The sequence below is a fragment of the Mytilus galloprovincialis genome, chromosome 3, assembly GCF_965363235.1.
Source record: "Mytilus galloprovincialis chromosome 3, xbMytGall1.hap1.1, whole genome shotgun sequence".
Classification (NCBI taxonomy): Eukaryota; Metazoa; Mollusca; class Bivalvia; order Mytilida; family Mytilidae; genus Mytilus; species Mytilus galloprovincialis.
In genome coordinates, this window is record NC_134840.1 from 41,446,811 (window position 1) to 41,473,295 (window position 26,485).

General features: G+C 33.7%; 1 protein-coding gene across 2 annotated transcripts; it reads left to right on the top strand.

Moving 5' to 3' along the window:
• The first annotated feature begins 279 nt into the window (after positions 1–279).
• On the top strand, positions 280–26,050 carry LOC143067950 (acyl-coenzyme A amino acid N-acyltransferase 1-like). Of its 2 annotated transcripts, none has more exons than XM_076241616.1 (9): positions 280–404; positions 11,444–11,758; positions 13,044–13,307; positions 13,892–14,061; positions 14,330–14,443; positions 16,026–16,102; positions 23,308–23,398; positions 24,501–24,702; positions 25,797–26,050. In XM_076241616.1, the coding sequence occupies exons 2-9, from the start codon at positions 11,476–11,478 to the stop codon at positions 25,931–25,933; spliced, it is 1,338 nt and encodes a 445-aa protein (XP_076097731.1). In that variant the 5' UTR covers positions 280–404; positions 11,444–11,475; the 3' UTR covers positions 25,934–26,050. The 2 variants fall into 2 exon arrangements, with proteins under 2 accessions (XP_076097731.1, XP_076097732.1); XM_076241617.1 differs by lacking the exon at positions 280–404 and adding an exon at positions 712–839.
• The last annotated feature ends 435 nt before the right edge of the window (positions 26,051–26,485 follow it).

The following is a 26,485-nucleotide window of genomic DNA, read 5'->3' on the forward strand; positions in this document are numbered from 1 at the left end:
AACATGAATGTACACATCTCACTAAGTATACACACGTTTACCATAGATGTAATACGTTTACTGAAATCATAGTCATATTACTACGAAATATGAGCGAATTGAATATTTCAAGGTCTGAAAGCATTTCAATTACCAGTTATTTCTTTGCAATATATTGATGTTTTAGCGCTCTGTTTTATTCATAAATATTTATTCAATGCGTCATTGTGGAATTTCTTCTAGAAGCGTTAAAGACAAAAAAGTCCTTCCCATGTCTGTAATTTCAGTTTATTTTCATCTTTTAGAAAGCGTATTGAAGTCGTATCCTTTCAGTCGAAGAGTAATTTTATACTACCAGAGGTTCAGAGGTCACGGGGTCATTATTTGTGTCGATAAACACAACAGAACGTTTTAACTGTGAAAAGGTAAGTTCAATGCAATTCATATTCATTTCAAAGTTTTATTTAAAGTCGATATTAGATAACATAAGGTTTATTGCTCCTTCAAATCGACTGAATAACAAAATATAAACACACATATTAATTATTATGCCTGGTCAGATTCTGAGAGTGATGAAAGTAAATGCTAAATTTGAATCTTCACATAGCAGAAGAGATTTTGGGGTTGCTGTTTGCTACATTTCCAGTCACGGAGACCAGGGGAGTCACTCTGTGAGTGTGTCTCATATACGGGTCCATATTTACCTATAGAGTCAATTCAATGTAGGTTAAACTACGCACAACAGTACTATGAATTTCATATCTATACGTGACCTACTGTTTGGCAACAATGAAGAGTGTGTATTCACTGTGTAAGACCTTGGAAGAGGATAAGTTAAATTTATATTTTATGTCATGAAGGTAAATGTTTTGGGGTCATAGGTAGATTTATGTATTGTTCCAAAAAAACAGTATACCTTGTACTGATCAAATATTGATGTTGGTTTATTCATTTTTAAATATTCATATATTCTTTAAAAAAAATCGACAAAATCTATCAAAATTGCAGTTCTAAGCAATTGTTGAGCACTTCTGATAAGGTAAAATGTTTATGAAATTAATTTGTTCTATGGTCGGGTTTATTGTCTCTTTGACACATTCCTCATTTCCATTCTCAATTATATTGACAATATATTGTTTAATCCTTCAAGTAGACACACATGAACCTGTGTTTCTATTAATGAAGGTTTACTGAACTTTTATGGGTTATAGGCAAATGAGAAGACATATATAAGTATGGGATAGAAAGTAGAAAATATATTAAGTACTAAAACTCTTGATAGTCTCCAATGAACCATTTATGATTTTGATTCAATACCATTGCACTGGTGATGGCATGTATCTAAGGGATTGGTTTAACAATAGAAGGTGCAAACAAATATTAGTTGAAAAGATTTTGATAAGCTAAGAGTAAAATACTATGCTTTTGATATGCATTAGGAAGACAGTTTGTATGGGATTGGCGTTTGGTCTTAGATAAAGGTTCTGTCAAATTACACAAAATTCCATAAAAAGTATGACAGAGTTATTGAAGCTAAAAGAAAGGTTTTAACAACAGACTGAACCTTAATGTGCACACCACCGAATAATGGGATGGCTAGTTATCTCTTCCCCTACATAAATGTTGCAGGCACAACAAATATGGGCTAATTATTATTTCCTTATCATAAACTCATCAAAGATGCCAAGATTAGAATTTTGTATACCAGAAGCTTGTGTCGTCTACAAAAGTGACGCTCAGATTAAAATACCAATTAGAAGTTGACCGAAATTCCGAAAAATTTTGCTATATACAGCTAAGGAAATACACCTGGTGTAAAATACATGCACACTTTCATTTTAGGCTACAACCAGAGGCGTACCTTAAATACAGTGTTTCTACTGCTTAGCTGGCTCCATCATCAGATGAATACCCTCTCCTTGACTGTTTCGACACTGTCCTCGACAATCTCCTTTGGGTGCCCGACTGAGTTGATCCGACTCGGACAGGAACCAGCTAGCTTTTCCACTTATCTTCTCTCTTACTTCTTACCCTACCAGAATCTTCCTCTGCCCGTCTCCCAACTTTTCCTACCAAGCATGTTTCTTTACTTGTCCAGTTAGTCCTAGTGACCCCAAAGGCTGTTCAAAACGTTTGAGAAACAAAGCCTCTCCAGCCTACCTTCACTGGAAATACCATGTCCTCTAATTCTTCTCTTGAATGTCGGTTACCAATTCCTGGTTCTTTGCAAAAGAGGGGCGAAAGATACCAGAGGGACAGTCAAACTCAAAGATTGAAAATAAAGTGACAACGCCATAGCTAAAAAATAAAAAAAGACAATCAAACAAATAAAAGTACACAAGACACAGTATAGAAAACTAAAGACTTAGCAACACGAACCCCACCAAAACCGGGGTGATCTCATGTGCTCCGGAAACCAAGCATACCCTGCTCCACATGTGGCACCCGTCGTGTTACTTATGTTATTGCAAATCCGGTAAATAGTCTAATTCGGTAGGTCACATTCGTGAAAGGGGAAGAGTATTGTAGTTATGACATAAGGAATATATCCGATATCATCTGTGCAGTTATTCCATAACGGTCAACCAACCATCCGTAAAATTTACGAAGGGATGATTTCAACTTCACCATTTGGAACTCTTGGTTTAATGCCTTCCTTGTGAGCAGCAACCCTCTATCAAGGTATCATGATAGGAAATACACATCCGGGAATATCTTATCAATTGGGAGATATATACTCCGCATGCAGACACTGCTGGAATGTTGCTACATAGGAATGGAAAGTTCACAATTGGGAAGCTGAAATCATCTTAAACTTTTGTTTTCAACCTACCCTCATTGTCAATTTCTAGATGTAAGTCAAGATATGAGACAGACTTAACTGTATCTGTAGTATCCTTCATCTCTACATTGATTGGATAGATTCGTTCGGCATTGTTACAAAAGTTTGTATTATTTAGTGAGAGAACATCATCTATATAGCGGAACGTAAAGTTAAAGGTTATTGCTAACTTTTTATCTTTCTTCCTAAGACGTCTTGTAAGAAGTCAGCCTCATAATAATAAAGAAACAAGTCGGCAAGAAGAGGAGCACGATTGGTTCCCATTGATATTCCCAGTGTTGAAAAACACGTCCTCCTAACGTAACAAGTACGTTGTCAAACAAGAAATCAAGCATCTTGATAATGTCAGTTTCAGAGAATTTTTTTTTTTGAATCAGAGTGATTTTTTACAAAGTAAGATTAGTGGAGCGGTGGAGAGGACAATTTTAGAAATTTAAATTACCTAAATACCTCACGGGAGTTTAATAGCTCTTTGGAAAGCTGAAATCGTGTAGTTTTTGAAAATATGTGTCGTAAATATAAAATCTGGTACAATTATACCGAAAATCAATGTCAAAAGTCATCACTTGAAAAATCCTATTTTCATCTGGAGAAACAATACCATTGATATTTTTCAAAATTAATAATCTATTCAATAAATTATATGAGTAGCATTATGTAGAAATGCGTTAGTTCGTACAAAATCTTTATCATATTTGAACATGACGTCAGAACAACGTTTTATTTAACTTTTTTGAAGGTAGTCCGTGGTATACAAATTATAAGCCTAATAAAAAACCAATAACAGAATAACATTGATAGTTGACCTCGACAAATAGCACTGCTTGAATACTTTAGGATAAAAGTTTTCCAAAGAGTATTCGAAATGCATAGTTGATAAATCAAACAAAATGTGCAGTCATGTTAAATTTCCTTTTAGTTTTCAAAGATTCGACATGTCACTGAGTTTTCTTAAAGGGGTACTAGCTACTAGATATATAAAAAATTTAAAGTAAGATTTTTTTTGTTAAATCAATAATGAAAGTGAAATAGTGAAATAATAATTCGCTTTTAGCAGCCAAAATAGTTCAATTTTATCAAATTAAGCGAAGAAACATTGATATTTGCTAATTCACTTGCAAGTGAATCTGTCGACCTCATTAAATCCGTATTCATGTAAACTTCAGTTTAACCCCTAGCTAGAGATTGACAACGCATGCATTGTACGTGTACTGGTTATTTTTAAAGAAAAAGAATGTCAACAATGAAAGTGAAACTACGGTAAACCATTTGATTACTTATACGATCCATATAAAATCATTCTTATACGGTTAAAAACAATGAGAAACATATATGTTTAATCTATAAAATAAAATCAAACAGACCTATAAAAATCTAATTGCACGTGTTGGTTTAATCTATTCATATCTTTATTATGTTTACCTCGCTTATATGGTCATTTGAGGTCAAATCGATAGTTAATTAGATGGCGTCTGGACTAAAATTCACACGAAACGAACCTACATATTCTCTACCCCATGCTCTGTAAACTGTTTCTTTTGGACTTTTGGTAGTTTGGATAAATGTTTTACATTGTTATAAATCAAATATGAGAATTTGAAACAAATCTGTGACCATGAATTTGACAGCCAGTGCCCCTTTAAAATGAATTCCAACTATCTCAATACAAGATACCTTTTCATATAATATTATAGTTATTGGAGTGATATATGACTCAATAATTGCAAGCGTGTTGTAGAACAAATTCAAAAATTGCGACATGACCGTTTTGGTGTCCATGATGAGTTTATTTTCATACCTAATGAAACGTCAAAAAAATTATAGCAAATTAAAATAAACTTACAAAACTTTACAACAAGAACTATTTTCATGTTATTTCATCTGTGTCATCAGCTATGTCGGCTGATTCTGCCTGGACATTGTTACAACTACCTAAATTTTAACAAAAACATAAATCAGTGCAAGAAGACCCTGTTCCTTGCAAACACATGCTGCCTGTCATGTTTTCCCCCTTACACGAACAAATTAGATCTTGTAGAAAGTCTGATGTCATTTGTCCCTCAGAGAAAACTGGCTCTAACTTGTCATTCTACGCAGTTTTCCAACCAAAAGCACATGGGGAGGCCATTATTTTGGGTTGGCTTAATTTTTCAAAATGAAACAAGTTGTTCGGTACAATTACTAGACAATCCATGTGGAAAAACAGATCCCTCTGCATATCATTCTACGAATTACCGACAACATATCTGGCGTCTGGCCGATTGGATCTTTCCAAGTGTTTTAAATTCAAGTGCATTTTGACGTCGCGACGGTTCGCCTCTTATTTTTGGTTTTGTAAAGAGTAGGCACTGCATCAGCGAGGATACTTTTTCGTCATAGACTAATTATTTGTCCTGTTTTCGTTCAAACAGTTGTCTGATACTAAATCCGAGTGTTCCATGTAGAACTGAATTTTGGAATATAGCACGCGCCATTGAGTGAAATGTGTTCTTACCGTCAATCGTTTCGGTATTAATGTCAATATCGTCACTTGCAGGATAATAATAAGATATATAAACATTTTCCATTTTGTGTCTTAATATTGAGGCTGATTCATAAAGTACTTGCATACCGGTTTGTTCGTTGGTTTTAGTGGAGCTACATGTACTTTAAGTCGGCTTTTATCTCAACCATTTCTAATTCTGCTTAGATGTTATTCGCTGCTTTAACAGCGTCTCCAATGGAAATATCGCTAGCAAATACAATGCCAGATCTACCTTGTCCTTGTTGAGCAAAAAATACAATGGCATCCTTGTAGAGCTTCTCAAGTTAAGCCTTAAGTTTAAGAGGAATTACAGTAAGTCTTATTTACTTTATCAGGTAAAAAGACTAATACATTATCAAAAGTGATGACAATACAAGAGACTTTTTACCACAAAAAGGTCTCTGTCTATAATTTCAACTACTCTTTCAAATGCCAAATCATACGCAGATTTATCAGTGGATTTTGGTCTATAGGCCAAGTATGTGGTCAGACATGCTGCGTGATACACTGCATTATTGAGCAAATTGGCTTGCTCAATTCGATTAATCATTTCAGCGTCGCATGCTCTAACAGCAGCATCTTTAAGATTGACTAACATTTAAAACAGATGAAATTGTATGTAATGTTTTCACTCTTTTATGACTTTTTTTGGCAAATAAGATACTTTGGTGTATTGTGATCACTTTTTTTCAGGCACCAAAGAATTAGATATATCGGAATTTATATATTGTGTATCCTTTTCAGCTGAAGAGCATGATACTGATTTTAAGTTCTGCTTACTTGTGTAGCTTTTATAACATGACCTATGATACCTAAATACGGGTAGTTCACATGCTGTTTTTTTGCAGAATTCATTCAAATAACCGAAAAAATCATCACGCATCTTTTCTGCAGCATTTATCAGAATTTTTCTTTCAGTTTCTGTTGATGTTATAAAAAATTTTCAACAACAGAATCACAGATTATGCATTTGTCAACACCGACATCCACTCTCCTTTTTTTGGGCATCTGGCGGGACCAGTTTTAACGAGACTGTCAAATTGTCCATTTGATTGAATAAAAAACAAATCAAACACACCTGAAAACCAAACAAACCCTACAATGATATTCATTTACCCAGTTAAATTCAGCAAAAAGGAATTAGCAACAATACCAAACAACATAAAATTAATCACAAGGCTTCGGAAATTATAAATTGAACAAATAATTTGCTTGAAAATGACTACAAATGACCTTCGCTAAATCGCTGAATGTGGGACTATAACAGTGTCGGTAAATCTGTGACAAATATTCGGACTCGAAATCTGGATAAAAAGCAAATATTTAGCCAAATATCTATTTTATTAAGAATTAACTTCAAAAAGTAATTCGGGTCGATTGAAGTATTAAAAGGCGGCTTTACTTTTGTGCCTTTAAAATACACCTATACTGCACGTGCACACAATGCGATGTGGAAAACGATGATTTTTCAGTGTTATTTTTCAACCATTTCCAGATGCATTGTGCTTTACATATAGGTCTATTTGGAAATGTCCTTATATTGTATGATGTTCAAGAATAACTGTATTTACCAATTTGGTTCACAAAGTATTTTTTAGAACGGGTTTGCTATGACAGTTGTCTACCGAATCAACAGTAGGGTATTCAATGCAAATTGGGTGATGTCAGTTAAGGCTATTTTTAACGTCATTATCCCAGGCACAGATTACCTTAGCCGTATTTGGTATAACTTTTTGGAATTTTTTATCTTCAATGCTCTTCAACTTTGTGTTTGTTTGGCTTTTTAAATATTTTGATATGAGCGTCACTGATGAGTCTTATGTAGACGAAACGCGCGTCTGTCGTACTAAATTATAATCCTGGTACTATTGTACCACATTTGATATTTACGACAAACATTTTTCAAAAGCTGAATAATCGATTAACAATTTAAGACCTTAAACTATCATTTAGGTAATTTAAAATCGTTAACTAAGCGACTTTTTCAACAATCGCCGCTCCACTAGATTGATCCCTCCCCAAGACAAGATACTTGTATCTACATTCGCCACTTTTTATATGCAATTAAGCAATACCATCTCTTTCAATTTGTCTTTTAGTTTGTAATGGGGAATACTTGTGTAAAGTGTATAAAAGTCAAATGTTTTAATACTATTGCCAGATGAAAGAGTCTTAGATTGTATGTACTCTAAAAGATCTTTGGAATTTTTTAGTATCTACATGTGATTCACGCCACCTCTCAAAAAGGCAGTTTCACAATAACTTTGAAGCCCTGCTTTGATTGCTAATAAAATAGATGTTAATAATTGAGAAAGAGGTTTCGTGGAGCACATAGAAGACCAAGAATATACCGTTGTTTGTAAGGACACTTATGTAATTTAGGTATCCAATACAGTGATGGAAGATCCAGTCCTTCATCTTCAGTTGAAAGGAACATATAACAGACCTATGATTATCCCGGATTTCCTCTTTAGTAATTGTTGTGAGGGTATATGTTGAGTTACCATGCAAATTGTCAATACCTAATTCATTTATCAAGCAGTTTATGTAATTAGATTTACATACAAAAACGATGTCGTTTTGGGCTTTACCCGGGGGAGAGCAACATATTTGTCGTGGAGGTAAGCTTTTTAATGGGCTTCTACCAGTCTTGTTTCCCATAACACTGTTAGCTCTACATTAATGACCTGTCTGGATCACAGCACAATGTTTGATGGGAGGGTTGTTGTTAAAATCTTTCTTTGGAATGGGATATTTCCCCCTACGTCGGCTTGCATCTCCCAGTCATTTGCTGTTACTAGAATATCACTGACTTTGCTATATGTGTTTCTGGATGACTCTCCACCTCCTTTGATGTAGTTGATGAACATTGGCCCCTTCTCTTTCTTAGTCTTTTTCCTCTTGTGTGTGTCAAAGACTGCTGCTATCTCTCGAAGGACTTGGTCATGGCGCCATGCATATCTACCATCCTTCAGAGCTGTCCTGCAAGACAACAAACATGTTATAGGTTTGCCGGCTTATCGCACCAATTACAACTATGATCTTCATCAACATTTGTCTCTTTTACCTTGTCATCTTTACTGTCTCTTAGCATCATAACTTGTCTGGGTTGGTTGACTTTAAACTCCTTTGTAATAGAAGACAGTGTTAGTAGTTATCAAAGGTACCAGGATTATAATTTAGTACGCCAGACGCGCGTTTCGTCTTCATAAAACTCATCAGTGACGCTCATATCAAAATATTTATAAAGCCAAACAAGTACAAAGTTGAAGAGCATTGTAGATCCAAAATTCGAAAAAGTTGTGCCAAATACGGCTAAGGTAATCTATGCCTGGGATAAGAAAATCCTTAGTTTTTCGAAAAATTTGAAGTTTTGAACTGGTGCTGTACAAACCAATGCTGCTAAAACTCTTTGGAACGCCAGGCCATTTGCGTAAGTGTATGTTGAACATCTTCTATAAACTAATATGTCCCTGCCACAACAATGTCCAAATCTCATGAACCATTTATGAGGAATTGTGTCCACAACGTGCCGATGTTATAACAAGTCTTAGTTCAAATGAGAACTACTACTTGTTTGGTCAATGGACCATGATAACTTACTTATGTATGCATATTAATGTGAGGATCTAACAATGTACAAAGTGTTCACGATACCCCGTGCAGGTAACCCTTGCAACGACAGTGTGTGGAACCTGTCAGGTGGTTGTTGCAAGGCAAAATTACTGCCCCAATCCAATTCCAAATATTTATACTCTCATTTTCACTTGCAAATCAAATTTCTGGTCTTTCGTCACGGCTAACCTACCTATTGCATTATGTGTTCATTTGGTCTCGTCCTGAATATGCACGAAATATAAGCCACTACCGGACATTAACAAGCAATAATGGTTTCTTCGTCATAATTCCGAAAAAGTCAATGGATGGAAGAATTCTTTTTGCTGCAAAATGTACTCCTCTCTTAGACTATAATAGTCATATAGTTATCTCAGTTCATCTTAATAATATAGTTGTCTAGCGTTCGATTAAATCGGTCAAAAGACTTAAACGCGTAAATTGGATAGAACCTTCAAATCCTCAAATCATGGCGGGGTAACCATGATAAAAAAAAATATGATAGACGTACCATACTTGCAAAGCAGGAGCTGTTTTCACAATTCTGTATGCACAGGATATTCATGAAATTCCGTTTTCTAATAACTAACGCGCAAAAAGGGGGGGGGGGTAGTAAAGAGAGTCAGAATAGGATGAACACAATGTTATATCCATTTAATCAGTGTTTGATTGTTTGCACCTGAGGATTGCAATGAAATTATTTAATTTTCAGTGAGAAACGTCTCGGGTTAATTAATCAACTCTGATAAAAAAAAAGTTATCAAAGGTACAAGGATTTTACTTTAATACGCCGGACGCGTGTTTCGTCTACCGTGACTCATCAGTGACGCTCAGATCAAAAAGTTAAAAAGCCAAACAAGTAACAAGGTTGAAGAGCATTAAGGGCCCACAATCCCAAAAGTTGTTCCAAATACAGCTGAGGCAATCTATGCCTGGCATAAGAAAATCCTTAGTTTTTAGAAAAGTTTAAAGTTTTGTAAACAGGAAATTTTAAATATGACCATATAATTGATATTTATGTCAACACCGAAGTGGTGACTACTGGGCTGGTGATACCCTCGGGGACGAAATGTCCACCAGCAGTGGCATCGAACAAGTGGTGTAAATAGTTATCAAGGGTTCCAGGATTTTGATTTAATACGAAATACCTTGTTTGTTTCTTTTAATATCAGATATAATATTAGAAACTTGGTAAAAGCCTTTGATGGGGACGCATAAAGATCAGAATACGATTTGATAATGCAAAAACTATAAGAGAGCTGGTAGCGCATAAAGAACAGGGTATATGTTATGCCTAAGTGTAGGGAACACGAAGTCCCAAAACTGAAAAAAAAATAATGGAATATATATTACAATGTCACCCGTTATCGTCTGTTCGCATCGTCTCTCAACGACTTTCAATCCATTCAAATATTTTGTGACTGAGAGCTATCAAACAGTGTTTCTATACATTATATAGACAGTATTCCCACTGTTGCAATCATCAACATCAAAATAGAACTAATTCATTTTACATGTGATCGTAAATTATAGATGTTTTGCCTTCACATAAACATGCTCTCAATTTAATGTTAATGTATCGTTGATTACAAAATGTTGTGTCTTTTCTAATTTGTCTTCAGTGTAATTTTTTGAATAATTATGTTTTATAACCTGATAAATCATTTAATAGGGTTATAACATGCCATCAGCCCAAATGAGGCGCAGTTATGTTTTCTTAATTTATGCTTAGATTGTTTGCATTTTACTGCAACCCCTCTTCTCACGACGTGATTTGTGAGCTGTGTGGTATATATGAATACACATCTTATGTAATATTAATCAGATAATTTCCGACAGTGCCATATTCTCTCAGTAATATTCTCTGCACGTACAAGCCTTGCAATCAAATTAAAGGGATCCATAAGAGAGTCATTTTTTTCAAAATTCTTCTTTTACCAAAGATGCTTTTGTTTTTGTTGCAGAATCGCCTTAAATATAATATTTTATCGAATTTTTAAAATACTTTTCATTTTACCTCGTAATATCAATTATGCATTGTGGAAATAAAGATGTGATACTTGCCATCTTCCAATTGAGTCTTGTAGGTGGCAGTGTTTACTGGGAGAAAACAGAGTCTGCCGAATCTGTGACTTAAATGACATTGATGATGAGAACCATTACATTATGAATTGTAGATATTTGAATTGAAATAAAGAAATTTTTACCACACTGAGCACTAGTGCTGTTGGTCAAAGGCCATCATTAAGACTTTTGTTGAGAACAAACTTAGCCTGAAACGGGCAGAAAAAATAGATACATTTACACAACTCTTTTAACCTACGTTGGAAATATTAACTATTTTTCTGGAATGCTTATACTTATTGATTAAATATATCAATTTTAGTCAAGTTTTTTTCTATTTATTGAATTATAATATAAAAAAATGAAATTAAACATAATAATGACTATATGATTCAGATTTGTATTTTGTTTTCCTTCAGGTTAACGTATGTATTAGTACAACAAATATGTGATGTTTAGAAGGCAAGTTAAGAATCTACTGTTTGACTTTCCCAAGATTTATAACAATATATTTATCCGCTGTCTTATGGAAATTAAAGTCTACCCAGAAGAACCGCTAGTGGATGACAAAATCAGTATAACAATATCTGGACTATCACCACAACAGAAAGTTACAGTGAAAACATCAGTTACTGAAGTAAAATCAACATTCTCATCTTCAGCGTGTTTCATTTCAGATGCTAGTGGACATGTCTTCATTGATAAACAGCCATCGCTACTGGGAACATATACAGGTGATGATAAAATATCCTTTACAATGATACATGTATAGTATATCAATATTGGGCTCTTAGCACGTTTAATTGTCCTCGTTTTGGTATGGGAGTCTCGGGATGATACCAGTGTGAAAATATAACTGTAATATCTTCCTTTATATTATACTTAGAGTCTTTTATGTTATTCCATAAAGATCAATTTGTCCATATAAATAAACTTATGTACAAGTACCCGGCCACGTCCACTTGTATTTTTGTCCATCTGATGAGTTAAGCCTTTTTCAACTGATTTTTATAGTTCGTTCTTATGTTGTACTGTTATACCACTGTCCCAGGTTAATGAGAGGGTAAGGATCCCGCTAACATGTTTAACCCCGCCACATTATTTATGTATGTGCCTGTCTCAAGTCTGGAGCCTGTAATTCAGTGGTTGTCGTTTTTTTATGTGTTACAAATTTGTTTTTCCTTCATTTTTTTTTATATAAATAAGGCCGTTAGTTTTCTCGTTTGAATTGTTTTACATTGTCATATCGGGCCCTTTTATAGCTGACTATGCGGTATGGGCTTCGCTCATTGTTGAAGGCCGTACGGTGACCTATAGTTGTTAATGTCTGTGTCTTTTTGATCTCTTGTGGACAGTTGTCTCATTGGCAATCTTACCACATCTTCTTTTTTATATTTGAAATTTATTTAACTTATTTTTTCACAATTAAATTAGCATTTACATGCAGAACAGATTTGGTCACACATTGTTGAATTGAATACAGTTTTATGGTTAATTTTAATTTATCTATGTAATCTGTAGAAAGTATTGGTTATCTTAGCAGGAAAAGTGTATTTATAGTCTTGTGTAAAAATGTGTCCATTTCATGTACTGTGTTACAATAATAGACATGTACCGACGAGGCAAGGCATAACTCTAATAACGAAAGTTATAGTTTTGTATAGCCCAGTTTGCCAGCCATGTGGCCTAATTAATGTGCTGGACATAGTTCTGAGGGAAGAACAAAAACGTTAATGGAAAGTGCAGATCTAAATTGCTTGCAAAATGATAATAAATGATGGGTTAGCCATGTATAACTTTGTCTATATGTTATCTGATAAAGCTTGGACTATTATAAAAGTTACAGAATGAGCGTACCCATTATTTATAAGATTCATTGATCTATACTGCACATTAACTGTTGGTTTCCACTATTTCGTCACATTTAGTTTGACCATATTGACCATGTCATTTATACTTTCATAGAATTGGGATTATAAAGTAAACGTCTAATAGAAAAACTCTCGTACATTTTTATAGGCGTTGATGGTATGGGCTTATTCTGGAGTATGACAGCAGATCCTGGTCAGCAAAAAGGTTTGAGGTACCTAAAACGTGACGTAACAACACCACAAGTTGTCAATTTATCTGTTTTCGAGGATCACTATTCCTGGAGTGACTGTCACAATATAAGCCAAGAACCTTTAGTCTCTTCGGAAGTTGAAAGATGGTTTTTGCACAAGTCCGTGAAAAGAGAAGTAATTAGAGATGGAATACTCAGGGGAACTTTATTTACTCCTTCAGGTATTTTACTGATTCTTATTTAATGCATCTTTATACACATATTTCATATATCTATTCATCGGATAAATTTGATTACTCTTCAAAATAGATAAGCATTTGAATGAAACTCGTATTGTTCAGTTCAAACCGATTATAAAGGTATCCTTTTTTGAATTTTGTATTATTTTTTATAGAGTTTACTGCATAAACACAGTTAAAAGATAACAATTTGAAGTTGAAATATAAAGTTCATAAAAAGATTTACTCGATATGGTTGCATGCATACATGAAGGACTCATTGACTGCTGTACCCCAATTTGTTTCTCTCACATTGTTTTCAATATAATGGAACTTTATGAGAAGTGAGAAGTTTTAGATAGCTATAAAACTAGGATTAATCCACAATTTTCTAACTAAGGAAATGCTTGCACTACTAAGTAAGGAATATGACAGTTGTTTTCAATTCGTAAAGATGTGTTTGAGCTTTTATTTTCCCAATTTATAAAGGACTTTTCGTTTTGAATTTCCCTGAGAATTCCGTATTTGTGTTGTTTTAACTCTTTCAGTATGTTCGTCTTTAATCTAATATAGTCATGCCGTTTCAGGGCCAGGTCCATTCCCTGGAGTAATTGACATGTTTGGAACAGCAGGTGGACTGATAGAGTTCCGTGCAGCCATATTAGCATCCAGGGGATTTATTGTGTTTGCCTTGCCTTACTTTCAGCATGAAGATTTGCCTGAAAGTATGACTGATATTAATTTTGATTACCTCAAGGTATGTACTGAAGAAAAAACAGCTATGATATAATTCGAGAACACCATAATTATCCACCATTGAAGTATGGCTTTTATCATACTTTTACTGTTTTTTCAAATTTTCTTGGATATTGAAAAAGAATTTATAGTTATAAAATGCAAATGCTATTGAAGCTGCTAGATTGATGATACTGCTTATTCCGAGGATGATGCTATCGATTATCTTTTTATTATTTATTTTCATTATTTTACCATGGAATGTTCATAGAAAATGTATTTTTCTACAGGAGTCCATTGATTGGTTTAGTAACCATTCCGACGTTATCAGCAATGGTGTAGGGATTCTTGGTGTATCAAAGGGTGCTGAAATAGCATTGATGCTGTCAGTGGAATGTCCCCAAGTGAGTTAACCAAACAATTGAAACGGAGAAATATCTGCCTTTGAAATAGCGATACATAGATTCTGAGATCTTTTTAAACACAATTATTCGAAAGAAAACTGAAGAAATACAAGCACTGTACAGTAGCTTGTAACTTTCTTTTACTCCTGTATTTTAAACTCAGATTAGTCATGAATGCTACACTAACATAAGTATAACATAACTTAGTGTGACATCAACCTATAAATGTAGCTTCTTTAAGTGTCATATCAACATACACATCTGACTTTTTATGCCCCACCTACGATAGTAGAGGGGCATTATGTTTTCTGGTCTGTGCCTCCGTTCGTCCGTCTGCTTCAGGTTAAAGTTTTTGGTCAAGGTAGTTCTTGAAGAAGTTGAAGTCCAATCAACTTGAAACTTAGTACACTTGTTCCCCATGATATGATCTTTCTAATTTTAATGCCAAATTATAGTTTTGACCCCAATTTCATGGTCCACTGAACATAGAAAATGATAGTGCGAAGTTCAGGTTAAAGTTTTTGGTCAAGGTAGTTTTTGATGAAGTTAAAGTTACATCAACTTGAAACTTAGTACACATGTTCCCTATGATATGATCTTTCTAATTTTAATTCCAAATTAAAGTTTTGACCCCAATTTCACGGTCCACTGAACATAGAAAATGATAGTGCGAGTGGGACATTCGTGTACTATGGACACATTCTTGTTCTTTGAGAAATAAGAACGCCCGTTTCGGAATTCATACTTACTACAGCTCTTACTCTCTATATACGAATAAAAAGGATTTATACATCTTCCATGATAAAAAAAATACATGTACATGAACCAAAAAGACTATCAAGGACCTTCAGTATCAGCATGCAATATTATCCAAATCATATGCGAATTTAAAGGCGTACATCGACCCAACATAGACATCTCAGGTGAACAATAACCAGGTGTCAATACAATATATCAAACTCTTCCCAAATCTAAAGAAAGTGGCTAATAGATCTACTGAAACTCTTGCAGAGCTACCATAAACACCAAATCGTCGAAACTACACAAAACATAAGATAATACAAAAGACAACCAATAAAGAGGTTCTTAGATTATTTTGGCAGGCACATGAATTTGGGGCAGGATTTAACTATGATTTTTAGATCTCTGTCCTACCCATTTTAAATTTGATCAGTGGGACAAACAAATGGTACATTTAAAAAAAACATCAGCAGTATCAAAGAATGCCTTCATTTTCTCAAAGCAAAATCCAAGTATTGAATCTCATGCAGATCCCCTACACTTAAACAACGGTGACTGCAATATATAACTACCTATTTTGTTTAACCCCAACATTTTATTATTTCAAACAGGACTATAGAAAATCAAATGGAAACAAAAATATTCTATCTACACTTTTTGTGAACATCAATTTCCCATCTTCATTTCTATTTTTATCAAAACATAAAACTGACTATGCACATTTTTATTTCTGTTTTGCATAATACACAAGACTTTTTACAATCTTTCACTAGCTTCTTGGCTAAGCTGTAACTATCAGATATTATGTTAAGTATATCATTATTTATTTATTTATTTGTAGGTGAAATCTGTTGTAAACATTAACGGAACTCCATTTTGTTCATATTTTCCACTGGGTCCATTTACAAACGTTGTTGAGTAAGTACATAAGAAAGCAGTACGCTGCATTTGTCTGAAAAAAAACCATGGTTTTATCTAAACGTTAAGTGGCATTGAACTAGCTGTCATCAACTGCAAGTTTCATTACATTATTACTTTGTGTGTTTTGTGTTTTCCCCTTTTTTTTCTTCTTGATGTAATAAGCGCCTTACAGCAGATTTTGACAGTTTGTTCTTCTGTTTTGCTGTTGCCAAATGTTTTTGCGGCGTTGAGCGCCCAGACATGTTAACGCCTTGCAGGAGACTGCAACATTAGTTGTTCTTCTATGGTTGTAGTTGGTACAGGGACTCGGTTAGCAGATTAAAATTTTAATATCAATATTTCTTTGTTTTCTAGCAATGTGCAGTTTACTATCTATATCCGTATACTGAAAAATCCTGGGATTCGGCACATTGCTAGAAAACAAAGAAGTATCAAAGGCACACGGATATATGATACATTAGCAAATCGTTGCAGTATAGTTACAAACATACATTAATAAATTGTTTAAATGCTGCCTTTGAAAATAGTGGAATTAATAACTTTTAGGTTGTCAAAAATTCGAAGAAAGTACTTGATAAATTGCATGCTCATATTCTAGATTTTGAATCTGTTCGAAATTTTGATTTTCTACACTATATACGAACTGATGCTCGTCAAACGCGCGAGTCTACATCATAGTTAATGTTAACCTAACCATGTGCCTGTCAGAGTGATGGATTCAACCCCAGTGCTCAAAACCTTTCAATTCTGTATGGGTGGATTTAACAACGATAGATAAAATCGTAAAATATAAAAAAGCAAATAATGAGGTTGTTAAATTTGATATATGCCTTTATATGTTTCTTTGCTTCATATTTATTTGTTTTTATAGTGATGAAGATTATACCACAATGGTGACTGCTGTACCCCTATTTTTGACATTTTTAACTCACCTGGCCCGAAGGGCCGAATGAGCTTTTCTCATCACTTTGCGTCCGTCGTCGTCGTCTGTTAACTTTTACAAAAATCTTCTCCTCTGAAACTACTGGGCCAAATTAAATCAAACTTGGCCACAATTATCATTAGGGTATCTTGTTTAAAAAATGTGTCCAGTGACCCGGCCAACCAACCAAGATGGCCGCCATGGCTAAAAATAGAACAGGGGTAAAATGTAGATTTTGGATTATATCTCTAAAACCAAAGCATTTAGAGCAAATCTGACAAGGAGTAAAATTGTTAATCAGGTCAAGACCTATCTGTCCTGAAATTTTCAGATGAACGTGACAATCTGTTGTTGGGTTGCTGCCCCTGAATTGGTAATTTTAAGGAAATTTTGCCATTTTTGGTTATTATCTTGAAAATTATAATAGATAGAGATCAACTGTAAACAGCAATTATGTTCAGCAAAGTAAGATCTACAAATAAGGCAACATTACCAAAATTATCAGTTCACCCCTTAATGAGTTATTGCCCTTTATAGTCTATTTTTAAAAATTTTTCGTAAATTTTTGTAATCTTTACAAAAATCTTCTCCTCTGAAACTATAAAGACAAATTTAACCAAACTTGTCTACAATTATCATTAGGGTATTTTGTTCAAAAAATGTGTCCGATGACCCCGCCCACAAACCAAGATGTCCGACATTGCTAAAAATAGTACATAGGGTAAAATGCAGTTTTTGGCTCACATTTCTGAAACCAAAGCATTTAGAGCAAATCTTACAGGATAAAATTGTTCATTAGGCTAAGATCTATCTGCCCTGAAATTTTCAGACCAATCAGGCAACCCGTTATTGGGTTACTGCCCATGAATTGGTATTTTTTTAGAATATTTGGCAGCTTTTAGTTATTATCTTAAATATTATTATAGATAGAGATAAACTGTAAACAGCGATAATGTACAGCAAAGTAAGACCTACAATTAAGTCAACATGGTCAAAATGGTCAATTGACCCCTTAAGGAGTTAATGCCCTTTATAGTCAATATTTAACAATTTTCATAAGTTTTGTAAAGGAGTAGGTCCGGTAAGGACCGATTTTGGCCTCAAATTTCAGGTTCATCTGACGAAAGATTTTGACCACTTTTTAAACACTTAATTAAGTGTCTATTTTATTTGAATCAATTAGTTTATGTGAAAGATTTTAACAGGTTTAGTCATTAAAAACGATCCGATTCAAGCTCAAATATGAAAAATCTACCTAATATGCCGAAAAATGTCACTTTTCAGATGGTTTTTGGTAAAAATGAAAGTGGCCGCATCCGTGTTCATCCTCAACCTTTATATATGTTATGTATTATCATAAATTACAACTTACATTTCAATATTAAGGATTAACACGAATGCGGCCACTTTCGTTTTACACGAAAACCGTCTAAAATTTAACTAAAATGCTAGAATTATGAGGATTTCAGTAATTTAGCATGACTTAATGGTGCTAGTACCGGATATATGTGCATTGTATTGTCAAAAACAGCCCATATTTATGTAACAGAAGCATTCTACTGTCCAATAAATAACTAAAGGTTTACATTTTAACAATTTTGTAAAACTGCTATATTTTGGGGCCAAAAAGGGGTCTTACTGAACCTACTCCTTTTGGTAAGTTTTTACAAAATATTTTCCACTTTAACTACTGGGCTAAGTTCATCATAGATAGAGACAATTATAAGCAGCAAGAATGTTCAGTAAAATAAGATCTACAAACACATCACCATCACCAAAACACAATTTTGTCATTAATCCATCTGTGTCCTTTGTTTAATATGCACAAAGACCAAGGTGAGCGACACTACCTATTATGTCTGTTTGTTTTGTTCATGCATCGTTGTCAATATAATGGAATTTGATGCAACTGTCATATAAGTGAGAGGTTTAGCTAACTATAAAACCAGCTTTTATGAATTTTCTTAGGAGTTCAGTATCTTTGTGATATTACTTTAGCTTTGAAAATTTGCATTCCTAATTAAATGTGCATTTAAAAAGTTAGAAGGCAAATATATGTTCAAACTTTTTTTATATCATTTTTAGTAACAACAAATAAAAAAAGTATGTCAATTGAACCTGCTTTGAAACGATAACTGCATTTTTATTTTTACAATATAGCATTTTTGTTTGCCCTGGAGACACCGTATATCATTAAGTTATTGGAATTACAATTAGAATTAACTTTCCACCGTTTATTGTAGACCTGTTTCTATATTGTTACGATTTACAATTTATGACTAAAATCAGCAAGGACTCAATGAACCAATATATGATACAAACATTTATTAACACTTCAGATATTTGGCTCTCGATAATGACGAATTCACTACGTACACTTAAGATATTTATTCTATTGAACTGACTTTAAATAAAGCCAATACTAACAATGCACACCGACCCTTCCAGGATCTTAATATCTGTATCTTTAACAGGAGGCTTAATACAAAAAAAATATGATAAAAGAGAACATTATTCCTTTCCTATTGTTAATATCCATTTACTATTGTTAATGTCCATTTTTAGATGGTCACGTTCCCTCGTCACCGTCTTATGGTTTTTGTATACATCTCAAATTGTTTAATTCGGTCGTGTATGTAGAAAAGTATTTGATTTTAAAGAAAGTAATCTCTGTATTACTGAAAAGATTTACACCAGGGTTTTCAATATCACAAAGGTGTAGGTTCAGTAAGACCCCTTTTTGACCCCAAATTATAGCAGTTTTACAAAATTGTTAAAATGTATACTTTTAGTTATTTATTGGACCGTAGAGCTTCTGCTAAATAAATATGGGCTGTGTTTGACAATACAATGCACATATATCGGGTACTAGCATCATTAATTCATCCTTAATTACTGAAATCTTCACAATTTTAGCATTTTAGTTATATTTTAGACGGTTTCCGTCTTAAATGAAAGTGGCCGCTTTCGTGTTCATTGTTAATATTGAAATTTAAGTTGTATTTGATGATAATACATGACATATATAAAGGTTGAGGATGAACACGGATGCGGCCACTTTCATTTTTGACAAAAACCATCTGAAAAGTGACAATTTTTGGCAAATTTGATAGATTTTTCATATTTAAGCTAGAATTGGGGTATTTTTAATGAGCAAATCAGTAAAAATCTTTTATATATACTTATTGAATCAACTAATAGTTATCAAAGGTACCAGGATTATAATTTTGTACGCCAGACGCGCGTTTCGTCTACATAAGACTCATCAGTGACGCTCATATCCAAATATTTATAAAGCCAAACAAGTACAAAGTTGAAGAGCATTGAGGATCCAAAATTCCAAAAAGTGGTGCCAAATACGGCTAAGGTAATCTATGCCTGGGATAAGAAAATCCTTAGTTTTTCGTAAAATTCAAAGTTTTGTAAACATGAAATTTATAAAAATGACCACATTATTGATATTCATGTCAACACCGAAATGTTGACTACTGGGCTGGTGATACCCTCGGGGACGAAACGTCCACCAGCAGTGGCATCGACCCAGTGGTGTAAATAGTTATCAAAGGTACCAGGATTATAATTTTGTACGCCAGACGCGCGTTTCGTCTACATAAGACTCATCAGTGACGCTCATTTCCAAATATTTATAAAGCCAAACAAGTACAAAGTTGAAGAGCATTGAGGATACAAAATTCCAAAAAGTGGTGCCAAATACGGCTAAGGTAATATATGCCTGGGATAAGAAAATCCTTAGTTTTTCGTAAAATTCAAAGTTTTGTAAACAGGAAATTTATAAAAATGACCACATTATTGATATTCATGTCAACACCGAAATGTTGACTACTGAGCTGGTGATACCCCCGGGGACGAAACGTCCACCAGCAGTGACATCGACCCAGTGGTGTAAATAGTTATCAAAGGTACCAGGATTATAATTTATCAAAGGTACCAGGATTATAATTTTGTACGCCAGACGCGCGTTTCGTCTACATAAGACTCATCGGTGACGCTCATATCCAAATAGTTATAAAGCCAAACAAGTACAAAGTTGAAGAGCATTGAGGATCCAAAATTCCAAAAAGTGGTGCCAAATACGGCTAAGGTAATCTATGCCTGGGATAAGAAAATCCTTAGTTTTTCGTAAAATTCAAAGTTTTGTAAACATGAAATTTATAAAAATGACCACATTATTGATATTCATGTCAACACCGAAATGTTGACTACTGGGCTGGTGATACCCTCGGGGACGAAACGTCCACCAGCAGTGGCATCGACCCAGTGGTGTAAATAGTTATCAAAGGTACCAGGATTATAAATTTGTACGCCAGACGCGCCTAAAATAGACACTTAAGTGTTTAAAAAGTGTCTTAAATCTTTCGTCTAATGAACTTGAAATTTGAGGCCAAAATCGGCCCTTACCGGACCTACTCCTTTATCAGAGCATTTCTAAATTTTATCATTTAAAGCGTGACATCATCCGTAAATATAAACCAACATGAAAACATGTTATGCGTTCAGATATTTCACACCCAATCTTTTATGGTAATATTATTTATCAAGCACAAAAATGTTGTCATTCACCCCAAAACCTTACCAAAACTTTAAATAGACTTATTTAGAAGGGATATAGTTACGCTACTGTTGTCAGGTCACTTTCGATAGAATTTTTTTGAAATCAATATTGATTCACTTACTAGTATAGGGTATTGGCGTCAGGAAATAAACACATTTGCCGGTGGACGTTTCGTCCCCGAGGGTATCACCAGCCCAGTAGTCAGTACTTCGATGTTGACATGACTATCAATTATATGGTAATTTTTTTTATAAATTTCCTGTTACAAAACTTTGAATTTTTCGAAAACTAAGGATTTTCTTATCCCAGAAATAGATAATCTTAGCCGTATTTGGCACAACCTTTTGGAATTTTGGGTCCTCAATGCTCTTCAACTTTGTACTTGTTTGGCTTTATAACTATTTTGATCTGAGCGTCACTGATGAGTCTTACGTAGACGAAAAGCGCGTCTGGCGTATTAAATTATAATCCTGGTACCTTTGAAAACTCTTGTTCTAAACTAAAATGTTGTTTGCATGATACGGGTCCTTTTTTTCACATACCAGTATATTTTAATATGATGGTATGTTACTTAACCACTCACGGGAGGGATTGTACTTGATTTTGATATGATGGAGACATAATCTTTCAATCTCGTAAATTGAGGTCTGGAGATGGCATGTCAGTAACTGCATGCTAGTAGTCTTTTGCTAATTTATATAACGCGTCTGCCGTATTAAATTATAATCCTGATACATTTGATAACAATTATCATTTATGTATCATTGTCATTTTGCTAAGTTTTTTCTGTTACCTATATATTCTAACATCGGACTCGAATTTCTTTTAAAATGCGTATTAGTGTGTATTGTCTAGAGGTATAATGGGGTAGTTGAAATATCACCAAACATGTTTATTCCAACTGCACTATGCGCCTGTCTCAAGTCAGGAGCCTCTATCCTTTTTTAGTTTTTTAAAAATTATTTCTAACTTCTGTTCATTTATGTGTTTTGAAGTTTAGTGTGACGTTCATTTTCTCTGATCTAGTACACATTTTTGTTTAGGAGGTAGATGAAGCACGCTTTTCTGGCTGTGTTAAAGACCCATTGAAGGCCTTGGGTTGTTTTATGCTCTTTGGTCGGGTTGTTTTCTCTATGACACATTCCCCGTTTTCATTCTCAATTTTTTATGTGACAGCACATAACAGATTCAAACAGACATATATGACATCAGCTGAGAAACCTCATATTTCAGCTACATATGCATATCCTATGTCTACTATGCTACACTTTCATCAATCTACATAGCATGAACTCTAAACCATCGAAATCATTTGGACATGCAAATAAAAATAATCTATTGAACATGCAAACAAAAATAATCTATTGAACATGCAAATAAAAATAAGCTATATAGAACAAGAATTTCCACCAGTAAGCTTGAGTAAAGGACAACGTCAAAACCCGGGGAATTGTTATATTTACTGGAGTCAGCCGTGCATGTTATGTTCCTTTTCCAATTTATATGTAGGTATATTAGATAAGGTTAGTTTTAAATGATGGCTAGTATCCCTCCACACATTTGATTCCTTTTATAATGAGCTTAAACCTTTCATTATCTATTCACCTTAGATTTACAATATTTACAACGAATACCTTGTTTTATAAGATCCTGGTTATTATCTTATTGTCTAATTAATTGTAAAGTTATAATATTCTTTTCTTTAAGGTCAGATTTTTCAAGATTTCAATATACAGATGAAGGGATTCATATTTGGGATGCTATGAATACACATTTCAAACCTGACCATGTTCTAAAGGTGAGCTGTACATTCATTAGTGGTACTGTATATCATATTGACTGGTTTTGTATACTCTGAATCTACTCTAATATACATTTTAAAATTTATAGTTAGTAAAGTTAGTTTAAAACATGTGAAAAATAAAATCACAAAAATACTGACCTCTGAGGAAATTTCAAAAGGAAAGTCCCTTATTAAATGGCAAAATCAAAAGCTCAAACATATCAAACGAATGGATAACAACTGTCATATTCGAATGCAAAAAGTAAAATCACTAAAATACTGAACTTAGGGGAAAATCAATTCGTAAAGTCCATAATCACATGGCAAAATCAAATAACAAAAAGCTTCAAAAACGAATGGACAAGAACTGTCATATTCCTGACTTGGTACAGGCATTTTCAAATGTAGAAAATGGAGGATTAAACCTGGCGCGAACCCTCTCACTTTGATGACAGTCTCATCAAATTCCGTTATATTTACATTGATGCGTTAACTAAACAGACACAATAAACAAATTAGTCAAAATATTGGTACATCAGTCATCATCGTATAACAAAATAAAAAGGAACAATTTAACAGAACACAAAAACATCTATCTACAAACACATTCATTGATATGTGTGTCTGACGTCAGAAAATTTTAGACGTCACGTACATAGATTTGTCGTTCAATGTGCATACAAGATCATACAAACAATTTTAAAATTTACATAGGCAATGTTAGCATATAGGGTTAAAAAATCAAAAGTATGTTAGAATAAATTTCAGATATAGACCGAGATTGAAAATAGTCCAAAAGTTATATATAGAATTTATAAAAATCCGCAAATAGTTAATTCCACTACGCGATTGAATGATTTTGACGTTTATGGTTCAACGTATTTTGTAATTCATAATAGAAATATATCATAATGACATAAAATAGGACAATATCATACTGACGGGTTCTTTTAAAGTACAGTGTCATGTTATAAGAACCAAAGAAATACAAAAAGTCGCATATACAAACGATTTCTATACATAAATTCAGTACTTACATGAACAATTAATCATATTTTTAAATATGTCGTCATTTTTCCCATTAGATCATTTATGTTAGAATACTTTTTTTTTTAAGACATGGGAATCAGATGTTCAGATTTTATACATTATTGGAGAGGATGACAAGTCAGTAGATCCAAACTATGCTAACGTGGTGTACAATTGCTATCCTGATAACCAAAAACATAAACTGACTATACAAAAATATCCTAACGCAGGGCATCTAATTGAACCAGCATATTTACCAGTATGCAGAGCTTCCTTTCACAAAATGTTTGGTGAGAGAATGTATATAATAGTTTTACAATATATTTATGAAAGTAAATTCTATACCCATCTTGACACTTGCATCAGTCGAAGTACATTACTGTGTTTTAAACAGCATGGTGTTGAGTAAAAAGGATACTGCTTTCAAGAAGAAGAAAAAATGTTTAATGTTAACTTTAATTTAAGAAAATAAAGAAATGATATTTACTTAAATTTTTATATTGTAGACACCAGTTTATAGTTAAAGACCACATGTTAACCTCTGGATGTCATTTGTTTTGGTCTCGTTCTAATGCTGTTCTTTCGGCATACACAGGAATTTATTTAAATCAGTTTATGTGATTATGTTAACTACTAGTATCTCATTGATGAACTTGTATATCCTACATATATTTGTATTCATATTAAGGAAATTAATATTCTTTTGGCATGGTATTTTCTGTATTTCTTACTGTTTATTCTTTCTGCTGTCTGTTTTGCTTACTTTTATCATAACATGAAGGCGGAACAGCTCTGATATGTCTTTAAATAAAAGCAACAGTAGTAAACCGCTGTTCGAAAGTCATAATTTGATTGAGAGAAAACAAATCCGGGTTACAAACTAAAACTGAGGTAAACACATTAACTATAAGAGGAAAACAACGAAACAACAGAAACACTGAAGTGCAACAAAAAATGACAATGCAACACACACAGAAACGAACTATTAGATAAAAACTGCCAATTTCGTGACTTGGTACAGGACATTTTAAGAAAAAATGGTGGGTTGAACCTGGCTTTGCGTCTAGCCAAACTTCGCACTTTTATGGCAATGTTAAATATACACTTAAACAATAACACTAGATGACAGGACTACAGTACAAATAATACAAGAACATTTCGGACAGAGAAATACACAAATAAACATCACAATAGGACATTTCGACATGCTGATAGTTATCAAAGGTACCAGGCTTAATTTAATACACCATACATGTGTTTCGTCTACATAAGACTTACCAGTGACGCTGAGCTAAAACAAAAACAAAGAAAACCAAACAAGTACAAAGTTGAAGAGCACTGATCTTTTTTTATTCATATAATAGTTGAATTTATATCTTTTCAGGTTTTGTGTTTGTATGGGGAGGGATACCAGAAGACCATGCTAGAGCACAAGAAGATTCCTGGAAATCTATCTTGCATTTCTTCAAAAGGACATTGTTAACCAACAATAAGGGGAAAAGTTTTTCAAGTCAGTTGTGACACACATTATTGATATACTATGTTCATATAGAAATACATACTTTTATCAATCAGTCCAGCCATGAAAGTAATATAATAAACATTTATGATAAATATATTAGAAGTAATGGCTCATAATGTTTAATGCTTTGTATTTTTTTAAACTAATCAAACGTGTATTTAAGATTTCGTTCGAACTACAAGACTGAAGTTACTGGATGATTTGTTTGAGGTTAACTAGATACATGTCATTTATTAGCTGCAGATTCAAGTTTTTTCATAATAACGCTCCTGTTAGTTTTTACAATCGTAATCAGTATGACTGTTAACGTTGATGGTACCTATAATGTGCGATTATGTATAAGTCAAATTTATATGTAGATATAGGAAGATGTGGTATGAGTGCCAATGAGATAACTCTCCATCCAAGTAACAATTAATTAAAATTAACCATTATTGGTCGAGGTACAGCCTTCAACACTGAGCTTTGGCTCACACCGAACAGCAAGCTATATAATGGGCCCCCAAAATAACTAGTGTAAAACCATTCAAATTGGAAAACCAACGGTCTTA